Source organism: Ylistrum balloti, unplaced genomic scaffold, assembly GCF_031769215.1.
Source record: "Ylistrum balloti isolate Yb309-2 unplaced genomic scaffold, AGI_CSIRO_Ybal_v1 Utg369882, whole genome shotgun sequence".
Classification (NCBI taxonomy): domain Eukaryota; kingdom Metazoa; phylum Mollusca; class Bivalvia; order Pectinida; family Pectinidae; genus Ylistrum; species Ylistrum balloti.
The window spans coordinates 801,619-825,854 of record NW_026782019.1 but is presented as its reverse complement, the minus strand read 5'-3'; the positions used below and the strand labels follow the sequence as shown (position 1 = coordinate 825,854).

General features: G+C 33.2%; 1 protein-coding gene and 1 pseudogene across 1 annotated transcript; one reads left to right on the top strand and one right to left on the bottom strand.

The window, feature by feature from the left end:
• Positions 1–325: 325 nt before the first annotated feature.
• LOC132546273 (perlucin-like) lies at positions 326–2,276 on the top strand (annotated as a pseudogene).
• A 4,751-nt stretch (positions 2,277–7,027) lies between these two features.
• Positions 7,028–19,997, bottom strand: LOC132546297 (alkyldihydroxyacetonephosphate synthase, peroxisomal-like). The gene is made up of 19 exons (XM_060210020.1): positions 19,834–19,997; positions 18,299–18,388; positions 17,690–17,780; positions 17,078–17,198; positions 15,934–16,008; positions 15,529–15,600; positions 15,019–15,098; positions 14,672–14,752; positions 13,792–13,917; positions 13,287–13,395; positions 12,770–12,897; positions 12,512–12,563; positions 12,110–12,249; positions 11,814–11,863; positions 11,101–11,170; positions 10,069–10,130; positions 9,671–9,860; positions 9,463–9,520; positions 7,028–8,664 (listed from the first exon to the last, which is right to left on the bottom strand). Exons 1-19 carry the CDS (start codon positions 19,995–19,997, stop codon positions 8,525–8,527), a joined length of 1,899 nt encoding a protein of 632 aa, XP_060066003.1. The 3' UTR covers positions 7,028–8,524.
• Positions 19,998–24,236: the final 4,239 nt, after the last annotated feature.

The window sequence follows — 24,236 nt, the reverse complement described above, 5'->3', positions numbered from 1 at the left end:
CGTAGGTCAAGGACGAATATGTCTGCCACCAGTGTATGCTTGTTACTTCTATCATTGGTATCAGGTTAGTAACCAAATAGGTCCAGCGTGTGTATTTTAAGCACGGCAATGATAGTGTTATACAGTCGTTTCTTATTAAATCTTTTAGAGGACGTTTTACCAATATGTACTCCAAATCAATATTCATGGCACAGTAAAAACCATCAAGGTAGACGTGTTATCAGTATTACGAGAATTATAGATACGGAAAAAAATAAGAAAAACCAAAGCAAAATCATTACATATTAAGTATTTCTGACAACAGCAGCCACAGCTGGTGCCTGTCATGATGGCTGGCTAACCTTCAGGGAATCCTGTTATCTTCTCTCGAGGGAGGTGGACAATTGGGCTGAGGCGAACGTGAGTGTTTGAGTATCTGTGTATAACTAAAGTAGGCATATTGTACAACGCATTTTAACCTGAAAATAACTTTAAAAATAATTTTACGTCATTTCAAAACTAGTGACATGAACATCAAAGGTCATTACTCCCACATTAATGACGAGGTACAACTGTGGTCAACTTCAGCGAAACATGTCTACTGTTGCTTTTTTGGGCGGATTTATCACTACAAAGACTCCAAATCGCTCTTAATGAATGGTACTACTTTTTTCAGTTCAACTGTCAAATATTCCACAGCGAGTTAATATCTATTACTGATGAAGAAGAAAACAAATTTCTGAAATCGGAACTCATGCATCTTCATCAGAACGGTATGGTATTTGTGATGGTTTAAATAATACAAATATAGAAACGTAAATATGCTGACAACATTGATAAGTATATGATTCTAACCACCGCAGTGTTAATGTTCTAAAACATGTTATTCAGTATCGATTCTCCCATATTCTTTCGAACAACACTTGATCATACTAGATTGATAGTGATTTGCGTCGTCATACACAATATACAAGTACTCTTATGCTAATACTTTGTGAGCGAATCCCAGATACGTTTGTTTTAGACCCACACAAAAATAGCGTATGCTACCTGACCAGTGGAACAGACACACATGTAGAGGGTAATTGGGAATGGGCGAACCTTGGTCAGAGATTTACCTTCACGGACTGGTTTCCCGGCGAGCCTAACAACAATTACAACGGCGGTTTGGAAAACTGTCTATGTTTATACGGACATCACAACTTCCAATGGAACGATGAACCCTGCAACCTTCCGAACCACTTCATCTGCCGAGCAGAGCAGTAAGCCATTCTCAAGCATTATATTATCACGAACAACTTCATCAACAGGTTCAGAGCTCGCATGTTATTTTTACTCATAACCCAAACTGACGCTCGTGTCTATCTCAATTGTCTGGTAGCGTTCGGCAAGCCTCCATTCGTGTGAACATTCCCTCCAAACGCCTCGTCCAAATTAAAGCTAGCGTCCATCTTTACTGTCTAGTAACGTTCGATTCGCACTTCTTTCTAGTGAAGATTCCCTGTAACTTTAGAGAAATTGGTAAACTATTTTATTGTGTAACATCGGAGTAATGGCCACTTCCCCACACCCCGAAGATGAGGAATAAAAAAGCAATTCGTTTCTCTACTGATGGTCTTATCACTTCTTCTGTCAAATCCATAGGCTTGTTTCTGCACTTAACAAACAATTGCCAGTGATGTAAGCTACGGACGGACAATCATTGAATTAAAAGACAAATACATTTTGATAAGAATATAGTGAAATTTTCTATGAGCATCGGCGATCTCTGGAAATGTTGAATTTCATAGCAGTTTGAAGGTCACTGACCCAAGTCTCAATTTGAGGGATGTGTAAACCAATGATGTAATTTACTCCATGCTTGATGAAGATATTTGATTAGGTTAAATCTTGCCTAATTCAACTTGCTTAAAACTCATACATACGTTTTACATATGTCCGAGATGTTTGTATTCCTAGTTGTTTCTGCTTTCTATTTAGTTCTCTTGTGTAAAACAAACGTTTCCCGAAAAGGACTTTCCTGATTAAATGTCAGTCTCTGTTATCAATTTTCCAGTGAAATAACAAGAGATCTTTAAAATACAACCTCAGCCAAAGGACTTCTTTTTCATTTAACCATAATTTGAGTTTCTTTTTCAGATCTAGCGAAACGGCTCAGGTTATAGGCTAAATATTCCTAAAGAATATGATGGAGACTTCGCCAGCTAACAACCTTGTGTAAGATGGGTACACTATTTAGAATCGTGGACCAGTGAAAAGTCAAATTCTGTGAGTTTATTCTGCCTATTTATTGTCAATAAATCATGTCTGAAACATACATTGTACATGTCATTAATTATAAATCTGTTGGAAAACGAATCTACTAATAGGTAATAGATGTAAAAAAAAAAAAAAGTCAAAATGTCTGCTACACACTTTCCTGAAGAAAAAAATGCATTCGTATCGGAGAGGACATACACACATTTCTTAGTGATAGGAGTACTGAATATTTCAAATCAATGATGATTTCATACTATTTCACACTACTTCATACTATTTTAAGGTATACATTTTATCATTGCATTTTTCTGACTGAAAATAAGGTATACATAATGTATACATTCAGGATATTGAAAAATAAAGAGTACTTTATGCCACAATCTTGTCCTATCTGTCAGTTAGCACTTGTATACAGACAGTAAGCTAGTAGGACAGTCATTAGGCTAAAGTTTAACTAATAAAACCTTGTGCAGTATGCTACGAATTCAGTTTTTTTTCTAAAATAAAAAAAATGAAAGTAAAAAGTAAATAAAATCTAATTTCTAAACACCTAGATCACACTTTTTGTTCCATGCCCGAACTAAATCATCAAGGTAAGTGGTTATGAAAGCAAACATAAATAAACCATACCACTACTAGGAAAAAATGGATTTCAAGACAATATATATATAGATTGATTGTAGTAGTTACAAAATTCATAGTTTAAAGTAAAGGTAACCACAAACTAAGTTTATGTAACATAGTTAACAAAAAACTCCAGGGCCTTATTGTTCACCTGAGTTACAATGCTTTCTGTAACATGTCATAGAAATGATTTTGTAAGTAAGGTAACTCAACTACATTGTACACGTTGTGCAAATGTAAACCGTGCATAACATTAACTGCTGTCTGATGTAAAGGCTTCTAACTAAGTTTGAATTAAAAGAAATTAAACCCAAAAATTGAATTTTTATATATAAAATCTTCCTTTTATATACAGTAGAACATCTTAGAAATTGTCAATTTGAGTCATTTTTGGCCTCAGCCATAAGTCCCCTGGGGTCAGCAGAGGTCAGTATGTGCATTTCAATAAACTGACAGCTTATACTGATAATTCTAACCAAGCTTGAACTATTTCTAACAGAAAATAAACAAATTATGCTCAAAAATGTAATTTTGCTTTATAAGCTATAGTAAACTTTGCTCGCTCCCCAGGAGGAAATGTGAGACCCTGAGGTCATGGAACATAAGAATTTTGGTTAAGCCTCTGAAATTCTTTCTATCCATAAGGAGTATTTGATTTTACCATACCTGGGATTTGAGAAGAATGTTTTTTAAATTTCAATTAATTTGACCCTTTTTGACCTCAGAGTGTTGGGGACCATATAATTTACAATTTTGGTAAACTTTTAGCCTTGGAAGGTTTTTGTAAAATTTATTGAAATCTGTTCAGGAGTTTTCCAGAAGAAGTAGAAAATGTTAAATGTTTACACAACACACAACACTGGACAAGGGTAATGCATTTGGTCACCCTGAGACTTTGTCTTAAATTACTTAAAAATCATCGTCATTATTAGGATATACATCAAAACTACCAAAAACAAGTAAACACTGTGCTACATATATCATATATAGATATCACTGGTCATATCATTTGAGTCAAGAAAGTATGTGGATTTTTTCGTAACCTTTATCGTGCCTTTAACGCAATTCTAAATGATAAGCTGCTGGTTATACCTAAACCAAGGCAACACTTGAAACTTTAGCCAGTCGATGTTAAAGCTAAAATTGTACAATATAAATTGTAAATACACTTCATAGCATCGAACGTTTTATTCCCTACTTGGATAACATTGCTTACCTAGTACTCTAAACAATGTACTAATTTGTAACTAAATTAAAAATATAATTAACATTATCATTTCCCATATCGTGTACTAGAGCCTAATCATGGTTCAGTTGCTTCATTGCGAGACGTATTGCCTGTATCTTACCAAGACACCTTCTTTACCATTTTCCAAACAAGGAAATGTGAATCTGTATATTCAAATGTAAGCTTGCTGTTCATTTCAAATTTATTGTCATGGAAAGTGACTAGAAGTATTGAATTCTTTATACTGATGTTAATGGTATGGGAAAAATGTGACTGAATGAAATAAACTTATACCCATTGATACTGTCTTAAAACAAAGGGAACTGATTCCCTGCCATATAGGTACTTTCAGCTGATTCATTCTTAGGCAGGAGTATGTTGCACGACAACGATAATTGAAATATCTCATAGAAAGAAAAGAATGATATACATGTGTTTAATAATTCTTCAACAATACCTTGTTGATATATGAGGAAACTGTGCAACAAAATGCAAAATAAGCTTAGTAAATACGCAAAAAGTATGTGAAAATGCGATGCTTATGGTGACATTCCTGATGTACACACATATGGCAACCATCTCATAAAAATCAATGACAATCAACAACATAACTTGATTAAGACAATTCCAAGAATGAAAGATCAAAATTACGCATCATTAATACACATCTAATTATTTAGTGTTTTGTCAAATAATCACAAAATACAAACATTCAGTAACATGTCCTACATGAATTATGTCACAACAAGATTCTGCATGGAATAGACAGGAACGAGGAGAAAACTTCTTTTTAGAGACACCCGTGCATAACTTCCAACTAATTGGAAGGCACAACTTGCCATAAACAACACACTGGAACTAGTATTCTCCATTCCCTCAATCACCTTTCACACATAACGACATACGGGTGACGTACCTTGACAGTAACCTATCCTTCTACTGCATATCACAACAAGTACAGTTCTATTAAGACAAAGACCTTGTCTATCAAGCATTGCACATAACATCAGTAATTTCAATGCCTCCAGTGTTGTGGTTGTGATAGGGAAATGAGGTATCACAAATGTACCAGGAGTGACTTAGGTTCTGCCATATTAGGCAGATTGTACTAAAGACACACGGTTCTGCCATATAAGGAAGATTGTACTAAAGACACACGGTTCTGCCATATAAGGAAGTTTGTACTAAAGACGCACAAATGAATAGCACCTACCATTACCATCTTTCTTGGTCACAAAATTGAAATTGTTTCATTATCTGACAGCAACGATATCAATGGATGATTGTTTTGTCATTGATTGAGCATATTTGTACGACAAAACATTTTTATATATTGATCTTGGCTTAGGACTGAAGAAGTGAAATTGTTTTCTTACAAAGCTTGTCTTAAATTTTTTTCATCAACCACATAAAATTGAAAAATGGTTGATATATCTTGTAAGTTATCCCGATCTAGCTTGAGAGCTATGTTGGTTCATCATTTTATCTTTCATCAGAGACAAATAATAAAAGAAAGTGATTTCCACACCACTGACTAACAACTGACAAACACAACACTGGTTGCTTGGTTTTAAGACTAAAGACTGTCAATCTCAACAACAGTGGCTGTTTTCAACACTAGCAGTCGAAAGTCGCAACAATTTGTGATGGCTGGTTTCCTAGTCTAACAGCTGACAATCTCAACAGCCTATGCTGGTTTTCAAGACTTAAAGTCTACAATTGCATCAGCAGTGGCTGTTTTCAAGACTAGCAGCTGACAATGGTAACAACAGTGGCTGTTAGTCGACCATTGCAACAGCATTGACTGGATTTTAAGACTTAAAGCCGACAATCGCAATAGTGGTGACTGGTTATCAAGTCTAGCAGCCAACATTTGCAACAGCAAAACTAGATTTCAAGATTAACAGCTGACAATTGCAACAGTGGTGACTGGTTTGCTAGCAGTGGCTGGTTTTTAAGACAAAATTCTTTTCAAAATGAAATACATCGATAGCAATGAATTACAGTCCTCCATGATTAAAATACATCCTAGTATAATCTAAATGTACATGTTTTGTGAAACTGAAACATACATGTATATTTTCCTGGTAGGTTAACTTATTGTTATTATAATCATATTATGCAATATATGATAATACATCATTCCAGGGAATGTTTCCACTTGTACTTTATGGCAACAAATTAACTGTCTAAATAATTTAAATTACATAATTAAAAGGTACATATAACAACGCCATTGAGAAATAATTTAATCATATATACATGTGAATTACCACAATACCAGGACATGCTACTACTTAGAAAATAAAAATATTTACTTCAAAAATAAACCAATATATAACTACCCACTCGAGGCAACTTTAATGTCTTATACCTCGTCAGTTTATGTTTAAACTTTATTTCAGACATTACAGAATTCTTGTTAAATTCTTACCAATTAACCCTAATTTTTAATGATATTAGGCTTGGTTGGTTCAATTCTTACCAGTTAACCCTAATTTTTAATGATATAAGGATTGGGTGGTTCAATTCTTACCAATTAACCCTAATTTTTAATGATATTAGGCTTGGGTGGTTCAATTCTTGCCAATTAACCCTAATTTTTAATGATATAAGGATTGGGTGGTTCAATTCTTACCAATTAACCCTAATTTTTAATGATATTAGGCTTGGTTGGTTCAATTCTTACCAATTAACCCTAATTTTTAATGATATTAGGATTGGGTGGTTCAATTCTTACCAATTAACCCTAATTTTTAATGATATTAGGCTTGGGTGGTTCAATTCTTACCAATTAACCCTAATTTTTAATGATATAAGGATTGGTTGGTTCAATTCTTACCAATTAACCCTAATTTTTAATGATATAAGGATTGGTTGGTTCAATTCTTACCAATTAACCCCAATTTTTAATGATATTAGACTTGGTTGGTTCAATTCTTACCAATTAACCCTAATTTTTAATGATATTAGACTTGGTTGGTTCAATTCTTACCAATTAACCCCAATTTTTAATGATATTAGACTTGGTTGGTTCAATTCTTACCAATTAACCCTAATTTTTAATGATATTAGGCTTGGTTGGTTCAATTCTTACCAATTAACCCTAATTTTTAATGATATAAGGATTGGTTGGTTCAATTCTTACCAATTAACCCTAATTTTTAATGATATAAGGATTGGTTGGTTCAATTCTTACCAATTAACCCCAATTTTTAATGATATTAGACTTGGTTGATAATACATAAGTCCTGATCATGCATGGTTACTGTACTACCTACATATGTATAAGTAACTAACAGTTCTGCAGTATTAAACACTGGACTTAAATAAATGTCTCACTAAAAACATTATTTGATTAAACAATATTGCACAAAACTGTGTGATGCTGTTAAATCAATTGTTTAATTACTTGCCCAATGATCAATTAAATGGCAATTATCAGAGCGTAAACAAATGCTATTGGTCTAGAATTCAAGGGCATTCTTATAGGTACTATCCTCTTTAATGACCTAGTGAAGAAGCTACTGATTTATCTCATGTCACATATATTTATATTTTCTGGATGAAACTTAAATAGTTGAGGGTATGGGAAATGGGAAAAATTCCTACCAGTGAACGGACTACTCACTCAAAAAAAAAATCACATTCGCTTCTTATATTAATAATCAAAATTTATAGTCTGAATGGTCATTGATTATCCTTGTTGAACTTTGATCAGTAGTTATAGATATATGTGATATCAATAGATTTTACAGAATGTATTGAATGAAAACCGATTCCAATTCTTCATGGATCAACTTAACAGACAATAAAACTTTGAGTTCCATTTATAGGACAAAGTGACAAGCTTCGTAGCACAAATGTTTCGCACTCCATTTTTTCTTCTTCCTTAATTTACGAGCATTTTTTCTGTACAAAATAAAGACAAAACCTTGGTTTGGATCTGCAAGCAGTCAAACCAGGCAGAGTGAAACATGATATTCCTAATTTTGGTTAATAACAATAACTAAGGTGATTTTTATAACCCCTTATAATTTTTGTCATAATATTTTTGATCAGTTCACAACAAATCTATTATTGCTACTGTGTATATATATATAAATATATGCCTCACAGTGCTTGTCATATCTTGTTCAATTAACTTCCTCTGAAAATAGAGTGTATTATTTCTCAATAAAAAGGTAAAATTACAATTGTATTTCTATCACAACATGACATGTTCTACAGAAAAACTGAAATGAAATGCATTTGATAACAAGATGTTCTGTACCACAATTCCTCCTGAAAGTTACCGGCTTTACAAAAACCATCGATTGGGATGCCAGAATGATGTTCATTGGGATGACAAAGTGACATCATATTATTCTATTGATTTTGCTGAATGTTCCAAAAAAATGCTTTATTGTACCATGTCCTAATAAAACCAGTATTCTATAACTTGGGTTCTCCAACCATCAGGTTGTTACTACCAAAGATATTGTCCGGATCAATGAAATTCTTGACAGCACGCATTGTCCCGAGGCCTATCTCCCCAACTGTCTGCTTCAGGTAGCGTTTCCGCAACTTTCCGACTAAAATAGAAACAGGAACCGAGCTTTAATATCTTCAAAGAAACAAAGCACAAACTGTCTGTACAGGGAGAGCTTTCTTCTAAGTATGATGACATACACAAGATATCCAACCTCACTGAGACAATTAATAATGTGTTGCATGGAACAAAAATAACATTTTCAGCAGAAGAGTTGACAATAGTTGTGATTCATTTGATAAAAAAAAAAAAAAAGCATCTGCATTATCGTGATGATATCCTCAAAATTTCTTTCTCACTTTACACAGTCTGCTGAAACTTGCATAAAACAAACAACTAATATTTAATATTGTATCCCATAAATTAATGTTTGAGAATATGGTGTTAAAATCTTATACAGTAAGTTATATTTCTGAATTTCCTATTCTTAACAGCCAATATCACAAGGGTCGTGTATCAGGCATTCTGCTCAAGGGAGCCCCAAATACTGTTTTCTATGAGAAGGATGATAAAAAAAATATTAAGATTAGGGAAATGTCTTATCCTGACCTTTACCAGTAAGTCAACTCTTAGGTGTTATGCCTACAACTGTCACATTTCCTTGATGACAACAAGTTATGAAATAAATTTCAACATTGCCAAAACCCTTAGCCAAGAAACCACATTTCGATTTGTCACATTTCTATGGTAACAAATTTAAATCATACATCACCCCCACTAACCCCCTCCCAAAGTGTTACAATCCGTGACAACTAATTTTATTACAAGATTTTTTTTTATTCCCCCCCTCCCACCACCCCATACATAATCCTTACTACTGCAACATATACTTCTGACATACCTCCATGGTGATGAGATATGCTTCCACCATTGGCAAGGATTTCTTCTCTAGCACAGTTCTGTAAACACAATGAAGGATTTCAACTTTGTCCGTATACATTGTCATTTTCTGAAGTATCTTTTCAGTAGTTTCTTATAGCTGAATTTATTTTATCATCTGACTTAGAGAAATATTGATTTAAGATGTTAATTACACAATCAATGCCTACCTCAATATCTTCATATATCTGTACGGGGTTAGAGAGACCTCGGTAATTAAAACCGAAGTAAAAGTAGACGCAGGCTCCAGCATCATACGTCTGTGTGACTCGACAGGTGATATATGGAGGAAACTGGATTGCTCGCTTTTTACATTCTCTTTCTAGTCGATCCTTAACATTGTTGCACAGGTCCAAACATCTACAATATCAATTTACATGTTATTATACATTTTGATCACAGTAGGAAAAATCAGATACAAAGTTTACGTCAAAGCAGTATCAGTAACCTATAATTTATAGAGAGATGTCAATCAATGTAATAAAAAATCTTTAGCATTAACATCAGTACCACAAGGGCATTACTCTTATTTCCTTTTTATCAATATGTAACCAATAAAACAACAAACCTGTCCCATGGAACTGATGTTTCAAACGATTCTGCAACAATGTAGTACTCAAACCCTAGGTCCTGAAACAAAGCAGGTATTCTCATAGTATTTGTGGAAATTATGTAGTTGTAAGATATCTTCATCAGAGCTGCCTTAGTGTATAAGGCAATGTTCAATGCCAAAACAAAAATGTAACAAAACACACTAAAAGTAAACTTTAAAGTTAATAAAATGTTTGTATCAACATCACCAACATCTAACACTAATACAATACGGAGCAGGGAAAAAGCAAATAGAAGATCTATAGGCAATAAAAGTTGTTTTATATTGCTGTCTTTCTAATTCAATTTTGTTCAAACAGTGTTCCTTGAGCAATGAAAATATAAATTTGAAATATGTATGATGCTGACTAAAATGCCTGAAGGTTGCTTTGTCACCTTTTGGATATAAATACTTGGATGAACCTAGATTTACATGTCAGGAGTTGACAATATAGCTGAGGGCATTCTTTGAACAAGTTTTCCTATACAGCTTCATAGGACTCCATGTAAATCTTTCCCTTTTCTATATTTCACAATCAATTTCAGGTTTGAATTTGATGTTTTAGGCAGCATTATTTAATTGTTTTTTTTTTGTGGCACTTTCATATACGTCATGTAAAGTGATGAAGGTTTATCTTTTTAAACCAAGGTCATGATCTCACTTCAATCTTAACAACAGCCTTTAACAAGTGTATGCACTACTTTAATGACCTGTATATATATATATATATATATATATATATACAACAGAATATAACATGGCAACTAAAATTTCAAATCACAATCACCAATTTTTTAGTTGACATGTTAATATTGCGTTTTAAAATTTATATATACGATACACCAAACGTTTCTCTTATTTGAATTATATAAGGTCACCTTCTAATTACTGATTGTCACATAACCCCTTAAATATGTAGTAGTTGCTGAAAAAATCAAAAAGCAAAACAGCTGTAACTTTACAAAAAGTGAAAAAAAGAATGTTGTTATTAATGAATTGTATTCTTACTCTGAGGTACGCTATCACAAATGTCAACATATAGCCACGCTCTCCATTGTCTGCTCCTGCTGCTAGACCTCTGAAACATAGCAATTGTAATTCACAATTAAAGTTCATTCCTCTATTCTAGATATTTTTTGTCAAGGATATTAATGTTAAAAATAATTGGAAAATCCCATTGACTGGAATGACTCATGCTGTTTACTATAAAACTGATGTTTTACAGTGTATGTACATAAGTGATACAAAAAGAAAGGTTTCCCTTACCCCGGTGTATATGTTATTACAGGAACCTTTATAGAGAACTCAATGTTTAACTATAGGAGAACTAAATGCTTAACCGGATCTAAACTTGTCAAATTGAATATTCAGATAGGAACCGATGAATATGACTCATAACACTTCTATTTGGCGACATTCTGTATTTATGGACAATAAACATAGGGTTATATCACAAGTACATGTTTTTTCTTGTAATCAGTGGTACTTGCAGAGGTTTGAATAGAAAGAAATGTATTATGAAATATAGAATTTTGAAAATCTGCTGTCATTTCACTGAAATAGTGAACCATTTAAAACTCCACTATTTTTTTTTTAGTAAAGGTCTCTGAAAGTTAACTATGAAATCACAGTGTCATATATATGTTATATCTTGATATGCAGAGTGGCTTACTGGCAGAATTTTCTTAAATGCTATGAAATTGTGTCTAAATGAAACTTACCCAAATTTTGAAGCAATTTCATAGACTTTCTTTTCTTGTGCAGCCACTTCCTGCAAAGATACAACAATACCGAACATACATAATCAGCTTCATATCCATTCTTTATACAATTGTAGAAAAAAAAAATGAAAGCAGCATCTAATATCACAGAGTCTGAGAAATCTTGTTCACTGAAGTAATTATCTGGATTCTTATCTACCTTCCTGTCTAAAGCACAGAGTTTCCGCTTGACAGAACTGGCAATTAATATGCTGATCAATGATTTTAAAAGTAAATCAACATTATTTTAACCATACCTGCTGGGTACCTTCAAACAATAGAGTGGCCACACTGAGTTTCTTTGGATCAAATCCTTTCAGCTTAGTAATGTAAAATTTCTTGATTCCATCGACAAAGCTTGTCAGCATCGATCCACTCTCGGGCTTGAGTGCAGAGCCTATGGTAACGAGAATACTTTTGAATGGCAGTCAACATATGAATTAGTTTCCATCAAATCATTTGGTTATAAAAAAATCCCACATTTATTCATGATTGTAAAATCAGTATAGATAAGCTATGATAAAACCCTTTATTTGTTATACATCACACTGCAGTTTGGACGTGAAAGAAAGTATAAAGAGTTCATATGTTTTCAAAATCAGGGGAAAATAAATGACATTTAAACTGAGAAAGAAGAAGAATTTATACAAGTCACAAACCAAACTGGAACTGTTGATTGTCCATGAGTCTGATAGAGGCTGGGGCACATCTCTGTGTAGAAAATAAACAATGTCGTTATAATCAAGACTCTTAAACTACTATTTGATTACCTTAAAATCACCTTAAAAACTTCGTATATAAAATACAATGTATCCCCAATTATACTGTTAGTCTTTATAGAATTTATATGAAAAAATAGAAATGATTTTATCATTTCTTCTGGTAGTACTGTAACACATGACTATGTAGTACACTACCTGTTTAGCGACCTCTCTTAGACATGCGACTCCATTCTCAAACTCTGGAAACACGATAGACCCATACTTTTTACAGTCTGGAAGTGGTCGCACTTTGATAGCTACCTCTGTTACTAAACCTAGAGTACCTGTGTAACAGAACACAAAAACAACTAAGGTAGCAAAATTACAGATTTTGAGGTACATCGTAAGTAATAGCTGTCAACACTGGGGTATGAAAGATAACAAAGATATTAATTAATTCATGTGTTATATCCAGATTTAATTTCTAAAAACATTCAAAATTTGATGATCAAAATATAATTAATTTTTTCAAACTGAAGGACCACCTATATATCACAGCTCACTAATAATATATATATAATTCAGCCAAAGAGTTATCTTTTTCAATAAAAAGTTTTAAGGAATATAGAATAGACCAAATACAATTTGTTGTCCCCATCACAACACCTATCATATCTGTCTTTATCCCATATCAATTATTTCTGTTTGTACCATATAAGAACTTCATCCTCACCTTCTGATCCCATTATGAAGTGATGGATGTCCAAACCTGATGATATACGAGGCACCTGACAACTTTTCTCCATGACACCCTTAGGAGTCACAAACTTGATGTGTACAACCTGTCAACCCAAACCAGTGCATAGATGATGTCTATGATTATTGATAGTTGGTTGATAAAGATTGAAGTAGGTGTCTCAAATTGAGTCATCAAAGCATTGGTGAATTCAATCCACATTAATATCAGGATGAACCATTTACATTCTGATAAAATATCATAAAATACAGTTTTCGGAAATGTCTGTTTCTATAATTATACTACATCTCTACATAGTATTTGGAAATGTCTGTTTCTATAATTATACTACATCTCTACATAGTATTTGGAAATGTCTGTTTCTATAACTAGACTACATCTCCACATAGTATTTGGAAATGTCTGTTTCTATAATTATACTACATCTCTACATAGTATTTGAAATGTCCATAACTATACACAGGAGATTTGGGATACTTACTAAGTCCTCTATGTTTCCATAAATGTTCTTCTTCATGCCAGAAGCTCGAGTGGCTACCCAGCCCCCAAGGGAGCTGAACTCCATGGAATCTGGTTCATGACCTGTACAGAACCCTTTCTCGGCTAACTACAAGTCAACAAAACAAACAGATCTATTATAGAACAGTAACTTGATAATCATTAAAGATAGCTTACTAATGCTAGTAGAAAAGTTGATATTGACTATTTATATGAAATGCAGCAATGTCACAATGTTAGTATATATACAGGTACACAGTCAAACAATATCAACTAGTTATTAAAGGATTCCCTGAACTATGGAAAATTACCATTTTGCCTTAAAAAAAAATGAACCTGCATGCAAAGCTAATATGATTTTCTACATACCAGTATATGGTAACTGGCCATTAAAATCGATCAAAATTAAATGTCCTGAACAATTTTGAAATTTATAACAGGAAGTTCACAAAGATATCACGACTTTGATGTCTAAAATTATTGGAGCAATCCAACCTTTTGACCTTTCACACACACTTACTTATTCATTGCGAGAAAATTAATGATTAAATACCATGATCTTAGGTCTTTGGTGTGTCATCAGATGTTGCTAAGAACGTTTTTACTATATGTGTTATGACCCAAAACATTTTCTAGCTACATTCATACAAGGATGTTACAGAACTTGTGAAATCATCCTATAACAATAAATTGTTCTAAAGAAGAAGTTGTTTAAAGAAGAAGTTGTTTAAAGAAAAAAATTGACAGATAATGATTAAAGTTGCCCCTGCAAAGCCTATAATTATTGGACCCTATGGGCCAAGTGTGCTAACTGTATCAAGAAAGAATTTTTTTATGATAATGTTAATCAAATGTTGACTTACACGACGTTCCAGGTCCTGACCAATGATGCCAGCCTCACATTTGGCTATCAGGTTCTTCTCATCAACCCACAAAATTTTGTTCTATAACAAAAATCAATGATAAAATAGTTAAAACATTAAAAATTAAAGAGAGAAAAAAATTCTTAAGACAAAAAAAAAAAAAAAAAACGTGTGTCAGTTCAACAAAGGAGAAGTGTTGAGATTTGAAGACTAATTGTCCTTTAAGGAGGTACATGTAATACTTATGACTTAGTATGAGGTATACTTGCAGTAAGAGAAGAAATATAATAATTCCCTAGGATATATAGGTAAATTGTTGTTATGATTGACTATCAACGTGAACCTACCATCTGTGAGGTATCCAAGGACACAATCATCCTAGTCTCTCCCTCTGGACATTCTACAGCTCCAGAAACAGTGGTGCCTCCTTGAAGTCAAACCACAATTCAAAAGTTGTGATAGATTTTTTTTCATACATACTTTTATACATATACAGAAAAAGCATGACGTGATGAGAGTCTGTAATACACTGTGTATATCATCATCTCTATGTCTTTTATGTGTCTGTATGTGTGATAACATGAACTCTGGTTAAAAGCCATGCACTTCTAAAACATGCTAACTTCTCAGTTCTTTACATGTATAAGAATATGATATAAAACTAAAAAAGAATACAATGGAATCAATGATATCGAAATATGCTGCAATTTCCATCAAAATTGTAAACTTACTCCTCCTTATTGAAAAACTCAGTGAAACAATAATATATCTGTTTTGATATATAAAAAAGTCACAATATCAGTTTTTTAAAAATAGTAAAAAATTTTCTGATGTGTAATAATAAACCAGTAACTTACCACCAAATGGGATCAACACAACATTATGCTGACAGGCCAAGTTTACGATTTTCACACAGTCATTGTGGGAACCTACACAGAAAATGTAAGAGTTAGATATTACTGTCCTTAAAAGATACACCCTAAGTGGAAACCTTGACAGATACCTTAAATTTTCAATAATTTCTATATTTCATGATAGCTTTCAATAGTATGGGCTTAGTGTATGATTTGAAATTTGAGAAAAAATATTGAGGAAAATCATATTAATCACTTCAGCATGCTTGTGACAGGAAGACAAATAAAATATAATAATAAATTACATAGTGCCAGTCTTCAGTTACAGGCTATAAAACTTTGAAATCATCACAACTTCCTGTACAAGAATAAAATAAACATATTTTATTTGATATACAGTCTACTTACTAGGCCACACAACAAGGTCTGGAATGCGTTTGAATGTACCTTCCCGAAGGACAAACACTTCATGTAATGTATGACCTGCAAAGAATCAGTTTACACATTTGGTTAAAAAGGTATGACATGAGTGACAAAATACTGTTATATTATGTGGTCTGGAGATTATAAACATTGATCAGAGCTGGAAAACATACACATAGTAACTGTACATTAGAATATAACACTTTAAACCATCATGATAAATTTTCAATAATGCAGGTAGTATACTGATACAGAGTACTACATAATGCTGCAATTTTCATACTATTGAAACAGATCAAATAGCATCTTAAATATCAATGTATATATTCTGATCCTTGGCTTGGACATAAGCCTGGTTTGACTGTGACCCACACATGATTTAAGAGTGAGTCAAATCATTTAGAGTTTTGCATGAAGGATTACTACAGCTCTTAGAACTTGATGTAATTTTCTTTTACTTACTGGTAAGAAATATTTTTATTGATAATTGGTTTCTTTTTTTTTTTTTGAGAAAAGTATGCTATATTCAGAATCTGGATAACATTTGATTTATCATGAAATCATGTGTGGACAACATTGCTATAAGTGTTTGGTTAACCAGACAAGCATTTAAATTCAAAATTTTGATACCTCTGGACTTCAATTTTGCGTAAGTAAACATTATTAGCTCTTGTTTTAATTGCATTGGTATGTTTGGAATTTTTTAAAAATCTAAGATGGTTTGGTCTTCTATTTATGAAAAATATTTCAAATTGCCATAAGCCACAAGTTTTGATTATCTCCCTTCTGAGAAAATAACATGGAAGTTTCAATTCTTCGTAACAAATGGACTACAGTCTTAAGGGACAAAAGCATTCCATTGTTGATCTTAAAAAGATGGCTACCATATCAGTGATAAACCTGCATGTGATAGAATTCTGATGGGACTCATAATATTTCTGAAAATATTTTAATTTTACATTGTGGGAAACACTGATTTTAGCAATAAAGTTGAAAAAAAAGTAATAAATATCAAATTGTAGATTGATCTCTGCCATATTCAAGCAAATAATCTTGTACTCCTCACTGATATGTATATGAACAACTATAGTTTACAAAAAAGGCATGAATAGATATATAACATATTTACCATGAGCTCGGAAAAGTCGGTCCTGACAGTCATCTGTGAAGGCTATTCCTTTCTTACGAAGATCTGATATGAACTCTTCATTCCTTACTGGTGCTGGAATGTCTTTTGCTGTAAGTTCTGGCTGCAATCACCAACAAAATTTGCCATTACTGACATTTACGTTTATACACGTAAATCAACTAACAATAATCATATAAAAGTAAAAATGAATCATAATATGTAAAAAAAAAACCAAAAAACAAAAAATAAAAAAATTCACATTCTTTTTGGACAACATACCTCAATTACTACTCATTTTTCAAACAATGCTAGTGAATGGTATACATCTTGTAAAAGTAATCTATGATACATCTGTCTTCCTTACAGGTAGTGTAGCTGAGCAGTTGTCTTACAGGTGATGCACCTGTGCAGTTGTCATACAGGTGATAATCCTAAACAGTTACCCTGTATGTGATATATCTGAGCAGTTACCATGAATTTGATATATCTTAGCAGTAACCCTACATATGATGTACCTGAGCAGTTGTCCTACAGATGATGTATCTGAGAAGTTGCTCTGCATGTGACTACTTGAACTTGAACATACATGTCCTGTCTGTAACTTATAATTACCTGAGCTGGTGTTTTATGGTCCAGACTGATGCCAACTGTGGCCATCATCCAATCTCGCAGCTGTGGCATTACCTGTCCACTAAGTCGATACCTAGCAATAACATAAGTAAATATTGACCACCCAGACATGACAGGTATAACAGTATCATACATTGTGTAAACACTGACTTAAGATGTGATTGTTCCTTCATTTGTAGTATACAAGAGTGGTCTGTACACCACTTATAATCATATGAATGAACGTTTTATTTTTCAGTTTTCTGTATCTTTTATGATATAAGAAAACAGCTAGGTAACAAACCATTTCACTAAGCATAGATATTACTTATCAAGTGCAACAACTTTGTCATCTTGCCTCTACAGAAATTAAGACTGGTAATCTTTCTTTTATAGCAATAAAATGCATAGACAATTCAAAGGTTAAACACAAGACCAGAGCATCATTTGGTTTGTTGACATACTTCATTGTACATGCTTATTATTTATATAAATGGAATTGTTTATCATCAAAGCATCAAAGGTACACCACATATACAAGTCAATCAGCTTAGAACATCATGTCTATATTGTTTCATTTAAGTTACATAATGACTTAAATAATGGAATTACCTTTCTCCACTAAACTCTACTTGACCGTCCTTGTTAAGGTTGAACTTTGAATCTTTGTAGCCCCAACCATTCCACTTCAATAGTTCTTGTCTGTAACATATCGTGAACAAAAACAGAGATCAGTTGTAATACTTACTGAAATTGGATGTTAGAGAAATATTTATATAAATTTGTTCTCAGTAATTCTCTAGACTATTGATCATGCACATGAAATACCCTCAGAATAAGTTTCATAACCATGTCCTAAAAAGACTATAATTACAGATTCCATAAAATGGCCAAAATATTACCTATGCTTACTTTCTATGATGTTCATAAGATCATGTAGGTATGTTATGTATGTTTATTGGTGATGATGAATACTTCTATAGCAAACTTTCTGAGTTGCCCGATTTTGCATGACGATCATTTTTTATGAGGTAGTAAATTTTCACCTATATCTTTATGTTCAATATGAATAAATTTTGGTGCACTTTCGTGATCTATTTTCAATCTTTTTTAATGTGTATTTGTTTTATCATGAAAGTGCCAAGTATGAGGGCAGAAATTCAAATTTAAAAGAATAAATGAATGATATACAATGAGTTTGCCTAGTCTGCTGTATCGGAGTTTTCCTATATGTTTAAGTGTGTAAAGTTGTTTGGATGCTTTTTCTGCTTAGGTTAGATACATGTGTATTGAAATTCATTTGAACCTTTAGAGATTTTCCTTTTGATTTGAATATACTTATTGTTGTTACCTATTAGAAAAGGTATCTTTTTTTTCTTTTCCTGCTGTCTTACCTACTTTTTGTTTATGAAATATTCATCTACAGGTTGAAGTCTTTAATATGAAGTGTCTATCTGGTTGTTTGTTCCCTGTAGACTCAAGTACTTATCATCGAGAGTGTGGCTGTTTGACGCAATATGTTTTACGACATTTACATAAAAGGTTATTAAAAATGTCGGGTACTTTCGGTTCTTTCAAAAGTATGTCTTTGTTTATATCCCTTACATGGTACAGGGTATTGGAATTAGAGTAGCATCAGCTTCGACCAGAATACTGATTAAAAAGTTTTCAGCATGGCCTTTTTATAGCATAAATATGTAACAATAAGGTGGACAGGCAATATGTTCAATCAAGCATCAATAATCGTTTTAGTTCTTGATGTCAATGCAAATATATACGTGGCAATTTGTATCACTTAGGCCCAATTCATATACAAAATTGGAGGAAAGAGTCAGTGATCTGACAGAAGAAGCTAACTGTAAATACAGTATATATATATATTTATAATTATCACAAATAAGTACAGTATCCTTGCTTATAGTTATATATTAATCTTGTGTTACGCAAACAAAAATCCTTATCGACTATAAACCATCAATTTCAAACCAGATTTGAGTGCAAGTGCTTTAAAACTATTTTAAATAAAAAGTTATAAAAATCGCGAAAGATGAAGCTTGAACGGACAGTAAATATTATCGTTGTTGTCAGATTATGTCAATCACTTTCAATATCTCATCAATGGAGAAGCGAACACCTGAACACGTTACCGGCGTTTCGGAATAGTCGGTGCCTCCGACTGGAACGTAATTTTGGCGTCATCTGAGGAACTGCAGTCTGCGCAGAACAACTGCGTCTCGTCTGTCCGAGCAGGTGCACGTGTGTCGGATTTGATGTGTCGTTTGATTACATTTAGTCGCTGTTTTTCTGCCATGTCGCTAGTTAAACACTGAAGAGTTACAAACCCGGCCGAAGTATCATGCCATAAAGGGTCAAAGGTCAATTTAGATTCACACTAATATAAAAACAGTCTGACAAAATCCGGACCGGAATTTGTAAGTAATACTTCAAATTGGGATAGTTATTCAAATTATGAAGGTAAAAATGATAATGTCGGAGTAGATCATGATTTTTTTTATATATAAAAAGTATTTAAAACCATATTAAAAAAAAAAAAAACAATTTCCATATCATAAACGATTTCCATGCACACAGTACATAACATACATGTACCATAAGGAAGATACAGTATCATAGGGACGTATTATATATACACCCACGAGTAGCAATTGGGACACTGTAAAGCTAGAGACTAAATAAATAAATCAGGGACTCAAATAATAGCAGGTAATTGAATTGAATAAGTAAAATTGTTAACATAATATCATTTTCATGTTGTGTTTTAACGAAAAAACATCAAGGCAAAAAACCCTAACGACTATGAAGACAAAAACTCGTACCGTTTTTTATAACTCATTCGAACGATTTTCTTATCTCGCTTGTGCGACTTATTCATTTTGTTAAAGCTTGTATGTATAATAATTCGTTGGTTTTTTTTTAATTTCGTACCCGTCTGGCGATCAGTGTTGACGGCGCACCTAATTCAGGAGAGGAGATAAAGGGCATTATCTTGTTCTCTCGTTGACGAACATTTCATTCTCTTTTCAGATGATATTCCACGTGTTGTTTCAGTTAATAAAGCTTGCAGAGTATAAATTACACTGTGGTGACGTCACTATAACACTGTACAAGTAACATTTCCGTTTCTCACATTAAAAACCCGACATGCGCTAATCAAGGTATTTTTTACCCCCCCCCCCCTCCCCTTTATTTTTTTATGAAACACGAATGGTTTCATTTCCAACCCATAACTTATAAAAAAAAAAAAAAATCAATTTTGACTGGGTTTCGTACCCCGTAATATTTGACATTCATCATCAAGACTTATATTAAACTTATAAGCATCCACCACTGGGATTAGAATTTCTTATCTATTGAAAGAGTTTAGATTCTTGTGCAAACGCTTGGTCGAATTTTATGTTTATGTATTTACAAACTTACAACACAGGTTTTCTAGAGACGCAAGCTGACAAAAATTATAAAGCAGGAGATGCCGTCATATCGTTTGATCTCATTATCTTTGTGCTTTGTCAGGAGTCTCTATCTAAATATTTTTTTGTTTGTTCATATTTTGCCTTGTTTGTTTTTAAATTTGAGTTTGGATTATGATATTAGATCTACTTATATGTTGGTAGTATCTTGTAATACTTTGTATATCGCCGTAACATTAATAGATACGTAGATATTGTCTGCTGAGTCCAGTTTTATTAACCAAGGTATGTCATATCACGTTGTGAATGGCGCATAATGGTCCGACTCACCACGTCTAGATCAATAGGTGTACTCTCACAGAGAAGAAAAAAATACAAACATTGAAAATATATACATATTTGTTATAGCCAATTCATCATGAAAAGCTAATTTCAGTCACGGAGGTACAAAGACAGTTCTAATGTGTTCTACTTGTGAAAAGTTATTTTTCGTTGACTAACAAAGAACACTCTGATATACTTGTTCTAAACAGGTATGGCGAGCAGATGTAACCTAGTTATGACTAAAAGGCAAAAGGATTACAAGAAATCTTCAATTCTAAGAGAGGCCTAACACGAACTAACAGCCACAAAGATTATACGTTTCGTCAAGTTCTTTTTTCACATGTTAAAAGTTGGTACATCTAAAAATAAACAAGATATTAAGCTTTTCTGAACTTACACAAGTGCCTATCAACTTACAGATTCCTGAACTTATTTTTTCATCAGAAAGGAATTAAATCCTTCCCTCAGAAGGTCTTACAGGTATGCACTGATGCCGAAAAATTGGAAAACGGATTTGGACTAAATACATTATTAAGTTACTGCATTCTTCATGATGATTGACAAAGTTTAGATATGTTGTGCCAAGTTTCATCAGAATTCATTGCGAAGGTGTATAGCTTGTTAATATGTACAAGCGTCAAAGACGTATTTTTGTTCACAGCTTCGGTATACCTATTTATATCTATTTAACCTCTGCGGTTTGAAATCATTTCTGTTTTCTGTTTATGACATTCATTGTCTTTACTAAATATGTGAGATTCTGGCACAAATACTTTTTGTAATCACGCAAAGAGCAGGTATATTAGTAGTCGTCAACCTCTCGTGTCATTAAATTGTGAAATTAGCCTGCTCTAGGTGTCTACAGCTATAAGATTGATCTAAGATATGTCATGATAGGTACAATATAGCTTGCCAACGGGAAAAAGGAAAAATAAAAAAGATGATATAAATGTATTTATCATCATTACAGTTATATAAGACGATTTGATGTTACTGGGAGAGTTGGTGTCGTGACAAATCTTGACAAATTTAAGAAAGTACCTCATAGATTTCCTCATACACAGATTTCAATAGAGGATCTTAAAACACATCCGTGCGAAATTAATCCAGACGTATAAAACAGAGACAATACTACAGGACGAAGCCGCCAAACTCAAGGCAACAGAACCGTAACATGCCGGCACAGACTCCTAAAGTGGAACTAGCCTATTTTGGGAGTGTCGATGGTTTTGAATGTTGGGAGTGTCGATGGTTTTGAATGTTGGGAGTGTCGATGGTTTTGAATGTTGGGAGTGTCGATGGTTTTGAATGTTGGGAGTGTCGATGGTTTTGAATGTTGGGAGTGTCGATGCTTTTAAATGTTGGGAGTGTTGATGGTTTTAAAAACCAGACCAATATATACCTCGTCAATTTACAAAATTCACACCAGGTAACAAAGGAGTATATCTTTTTTTACAATTACCATAAATATGATACACACACCATTATAAGTATATATCTTTTGGTCAATTTTTGAGTGATGGAAAACAAGAAGATGCAGTACAGTGACTATAGAATTGATAACGTAATGGTCACACATAAAACATGGAAGTGTTTGTTAATCTCACGAATTTCCTTAAAGAGGAGGTCATTCAAGTAATGAGTGTTCTTTAGAGTATGCTTTTAGCAAATCCTTCACGTGCTGCGTGAATGTGTTTTTACACATATACACGTATCTGCAGTTGAATATTGATATCACATGAACGTACTTGGCCATGCTTCAATTCTGGTAAGCCATATACGTAAGTTTGCTATATAAATAATGAAAAAAAGACACCGAATTCATAGAAACAATCGAGGATTCCATTTAATAAAAAAAATGCATGGAACAATCATAATTCAATCGTACGAAAGCCGAGAAAAGTCAAATTTCGAAAGGAAAAAATATAAAATCGCGTTATTACGCGAATAGAAGCGTAATAACGCCTTTCAAAAGTCGTAATAACGCGAAAACAGTAGTAATAATGCCTTTCAAAAGTCGTAATAACGCGAAAACAGTAGTAATAATGCCTTTCAAAAGTCGTAATAACGCGAAAACAGTAGTAATAATGCCTTTCAAAAGTCGTAATTACGCGAATAAAGTCGTAATAACGCCTATCAAAAGCTTTTGAAAGGCGTTATTACGACTTTATTCGCGTAATTACGACTTTTGAAAGGCGTTATTACGCTTTTATGCGCGTAATAACGCGATTTTGTATTTTTTCCCTTCGAAATTTGACCTTTCTAGGCTTTCGTACAATCGAGTACTTAAAGTACAGTACATAAAATAAGATTATCAATCTTCTGCACTTTTGGAAGCACAAAACACACAGCAGGTAAAAGATATATGTATCTATCGCAAACACTGCTATCTTTTTCTCGACGACAGACTATTAATAATTTGCCATGATGACCTTCGTGTATAACCAATGATACTGGGCAGACGGACGTGTCGACAAATTTCATACCTGTGTTGTAACAGTTTTTTTTTAATAATCATCATACAATATTTGCTTTGATTTCAGTAAATGTGTTGGAGGGAGTTTTCAAACTGAATGCCAACATCGTTTGGTTTTGACAAGTCTGCTGATGAAAGTCGGTAGTTCCACGAAAGAGATGCATCCGAAGCATTCTTCAGACCTAAAGTCGGACATTTGCCATTTTGACGACTGCGACCATTAAAAAATGTGGAGACAAATTGTTATCACTGACCACATGTTTACATCATTTTGCATCACCATAACATTTTTAGTCACACTGGTAATGTTTTCTTATACAAT